This window comes from Chrysoperla carnea, chromosome 4 (assembly GCF_905475395.1).
Source record: "Chrysoperla carnea chromosome 4, inChrCarn1.1, whole genome shotgun sequence".
Lineage (NCBI taxonomy): Eukaryota > Metazoa > Arthropoda > Insecta > Neuroptera > Chrysopidae > Chrysoperla > Chrysoperla carnea.
Window position 1 is genome coordinate 6,067,042 of NC_058340.1, and position 4,151 is coordinate 6,071,192.

At 30.1% G+C, this 4,151-nt stretch overlaps 1 protein-coding gene across 1 annotated transcript; it reads right to left on the bottom strand.

Annotated features, from left to right (window-relative positions):
• Positions 1–1,696: 1,696 nt before the first annotated feature.
• LOC123298373 (protein spaetzle 3-like) lies at positions 1,697–3,483 on the bottom strand. The gene is made up of 3 exons (XM_044880361.1): positions 3,427–3,483; positions 2,481–2,798; positions 1,697–2,096 (listed from the first exon to the last, which is right to left on the bottom strand). The coding sequence occupies exons 1-3, from the start codon at positions 3,430–3,432 to the stop codon at positions 1,728–1,730; spliced, it is 693 nt and encodes a 230-aa protein (XP_044736296.1). The 5' UTR covers positions 3,433–3,483; the 3' UTR covers positions 1,697–1,727.
• Between the last annotated feature and the right edge of the window lie 668 nt (positions 3,484–4,151).

Consider the following 4,151-nt stretch of genomic DNA (forward strand, 5'->3'; position numbering starts at 1 on the left):
ACTAGTTTCAAGGTATTGTTAATTAGCATATAAATGTATATATTTGGCCGTTTTTCCCGATTTTGGCTGAAGATATCAATATTTTGGTTTTATATTTTTTTAGGGAAAAAAAATTTATAACACAACACAGGCTGCAAATAAGTGAAAAGCTAAGGTAAATCATTGCTTTGTTTTGTTCTTAGTTCAACATTAATCTATTTGTACCGTCAAAATGGCTGCGGATGGAAATACAAGCAATACTTTCGTTAGACTGGCTCTTAGATAAAAATGTGTTTCCACTGTTTCATGAATTGTCTAGACATATAATATGACAAAGTATATATCCACTTGCGACATGTACACCGTATATATCATGTACATTACCTATACCTACAATAAGTGTAAGTGAATCTTGTTGTAATGGTATGTAGGTGTTTAATGTATGGAATATTAATTGATTGGATAATATTCAAATTAAAATTATGATTGTGTTACTACAGACATATTTTAACATGTGAAAACACACAATTGACGGGCGTAATTATTGAAATGCCCTGTATAGAAAGTGTTAAATGCCACTGTTTGCTTTGTTTTTCCTATCAACTACTAGTTTTATAGTTTTGGAGAAAATGGACACTAAACTTTTACGTTTACGAAAAAAATGCTTCAAACAAAAGTTTTTTATTATTTTATTTACATTTAATATTTTATAGTTTTTACATTTTTTTTTACATTTAAACTTTGGATACATTTAAAAAGGTTATTGCAATTTTTCGCTTAAAGTGCACGGTTACAGGATTACAGGCCGTAATAGTTTTTCTGAAAATGGCAACACTTACCTCCTCCAAACTGGCAAGGATTTTGTGTATACACATTCAGTACGTGATAATAAACCTATTTTTTAAAGTAATATTGAACGAAGAAAGAAAAGTTTAACGTAAAAGTTTGAGAAAATTTACAGATTTAAAAGTTAAGTTATTGGCACTTTATTATTGAAACAAATATTAGAAGAGATATCGGTCAAATAGTCGTAAATAAGTAAATCGTATAGTAAATCGTATAAGTAAATCGTAAGTAAATAGTCGTAAATAAGTAAATAGTCATAAAATAGTAAAATAAGTAAATCGTAATCGTCGTTTAAGTAATAAACGGTTAGTGATACCAACAAAATATTTAATAAAAAAGACAGGAAATTTAACTATCTACAAAGACTGTTACCAATTTTGGTCCATAGTGCACAGTTATGGAGAAATAGCCCAAAATGGTTTTCCTTCAAATACAGGCACTTCCCCCGCCTATTTTTGTAAGAATTTTGTGCATTTAAATTCAGTACGTGATATTGAACCTATTTAAATAAAAAAATAACTCTTGTAATTTAATGCAGAAAAAAATTCTCTGTAGTCTGAAGTATGTTTTACATAAACAATTTGGTGTTCAGTTACTTGAATTCTATTTTAAAATGGCTTCAGGGCTATAAATATGCTTTCTGTACTATTATATTGAATTGTTTTCTTCTATTAATAATCAAATTATAAACCATAATGATATATGTATAGGTAGTGAGCAATTAAATAATTGGTAAAGAACCAATTATTTTCTACTGAAGTAATTGTGTAGGAATGAACTTTTTTACTTCGAAATTAGGTCATACAATTGTAATTCAGAAAGAAAAGAAAAATTAGCATATGCAAAACATTATTAATTTATTCTAGTATTTTTGTAATTATAAGATTGAATTTACAAGTGTTTTATTTAATATCTTGAACAATTAGTCGTTTTGCTGGTAATACTGGTACTTCATTTATTTCTTGAACAATTAGTCGTTCTGTTGGTAAAACTGGTACTTTGTTTATTTCTTGAACAATTAGTCGTTCTCCTGGTAATACTGGTACTCTATTTACAGCGGAATAAATAGGTGCAGCAACAGGATCAACATCTTCGTATTGTACACGTGCTGTGTATGCCATATTTTGTAAATCGGCTGAAGTCATATAAACCACTCGTTGAAGACGTCCATCTGGTAAGTAGACGTAGTAAAATCCACGATCAGTGTTTTTAAATAATGAGCTATCGATTTGTTTTTCATTTTTCTTGTTACCACTTTGAATACTTTCAACCTGCAAAAGATAAAATTAATATGAAAATTTAAATGGATTATTTTTTTTTTTAAATGCTCATAGTTTGCTGGAGGCTGGTCTTTGATAATGTGAACAATTTCAGTTTTCAGTGCTTTTAAAAATATATTACTATTTACATAAAAAACTTTTATCAATATTCCTCAAGTTTCAAGCTTTAAAATCATACTAAAATTAAGAACAGTGCCTAAAGATTAAAAAATTTTTTTTGGTAAAAACACTGACTTTTATAGTTAATTTCTCCAAAACCGTACAGAGACTCGATATGAATTTTTCACAAAAGATGTATAAAAGGATGATTTTAAAAAACGTATAAATCCTTTTACTTTTATTGAAAATAATTATCAATAGTAAAATTTTCCATACCTCACTGTTAATATTGGTATAATCTTGATTATCTGTGGTAGTTTCGGGTTGTGGAGAAGGAGGACCATATGCAGTGGGTGGTGGACCATAATTTTGTGGTGGTTGTTGGGGTTGTGGCTGTTGCTGTTGTCGTTGTCCTACTGATGGAAAACTAAAAGAATTTCTTTGCGGTTGCCATCCAGAAGGTGTAAATGCAGCTGGTGGTGTTAATTGACGTTGAAAGAAATTATTCTGCCTTTGATTCTGCCTTTGTCGTGGTGGCTCAGCATTTGAAGGAATAGCAAGCAAAACTGCTGCTATAATAGTACCGTAAATTATCTGCAATAAAAAAAGGTTTAAACTTGTACCGTTGGTTTTAGACCAGTCGCTTAAAACACAAATTGTCATAAAATTTTTATTATTTTATTGATTTTGATTAATGATTGAGGGTATGTACCATTGGACCAAGGAAAGTTCAATCGAAATTTTCGAGTTACGAATTTAATAGTGTTCGTACGCCAAATTAATAGTATAGAAATACAAAGCAGTTCAAAAGCTCCATTTCAGAAATTCAACACTCGATTAGGGCACTAGTAGCACGTTTCCCAATGGCTTACTTGCGTAATATCCATTTTGTTTAATCCATAAGTTTTAGTCATACGTTCTGCATGTAGAAATTCATGCAGCATTAATTATAATAATAATGGAGTTTTAACTTCCGTTTTTCAGACATCCATCTAAAACAGAAGCCACCCACATCATTATTTTCTAATCTTCCGAATATACAATTTTTATAATTTTCCAAGCGATTTAGTGCCCTATTAATTATATTTGATCAGACTGCCGCTGCTTGGATTCGAACCCACAACCTCCCTGTCAGTAGTCAAACGGTTAAAGGAGGTTACGCCTTTACTCACTCGGTCACTCAGTCGATTACTTATTTATAAATTTATCAGAATTGCTGTACCTTCATTGTAATAATGTTTAATTTTTGACAAAATGCACACACACAATTGATTGTTAATTAATGATTACTGTAATTAATGCTAATGATAAAGAAGTGGTCGGTATTTATACAAAATGTTTAATTAGTAGTGGGTGGTTTTTTACTTTGATAAAGATATTATTTTGTGCAGAGACCTTCATTAACCATTAAAGATGATCTTAATAATCTTACGAAATATTAATTGTAATTTTTAGCATACAAATTAAACAAATTCAAAAGTCACATGCTTATATTAATTTCGCATTAGCAAGATCCATATACCATTTCAGAAAAGTAATTAAAAGTTTCGAATCGAACAAGAAGATATACTACCATTCAATTTTACTGGGCTACCTTGTGAAACCAGGCAAGGGCCAGGTATTGACAAGTATTCTCGAATATTGGTACAATATTACCAAATTTTATCTTAGGCACATAAAAACAAAAAATATGGATTAAAAATAAATGGACTGCCACTAACAAATATGAGTTTCGTCAATGACGTAACCCTAATATCAACAACGATGCCACAACTCAAAACAATGATTGAAGGTATAAAACGAGAAGGCGAAAAGGCTAAGCTATCCATAAACCTTATCAAAACCAGAAAAATGACAAAAAACTTAAAGGATGATCTAATACTAGGCGGAAAGAGTATAGAGTGGATTGAAGACTTTGTTTATTTGGGACAGTTATTATCTTGCAAG

Excerpts from the sequence above, each read along its gene's own strand:
- LOC123298373 (XM_044880361.1), bottom strand. Across the intron at positions 2,097-2,480 it reads ATACCAATATTAACAGTGAG|GTTGAAAGTATTCAAAGTGG; the intron begins GTATGGAAAATT and ends TATCTTTTGCAG.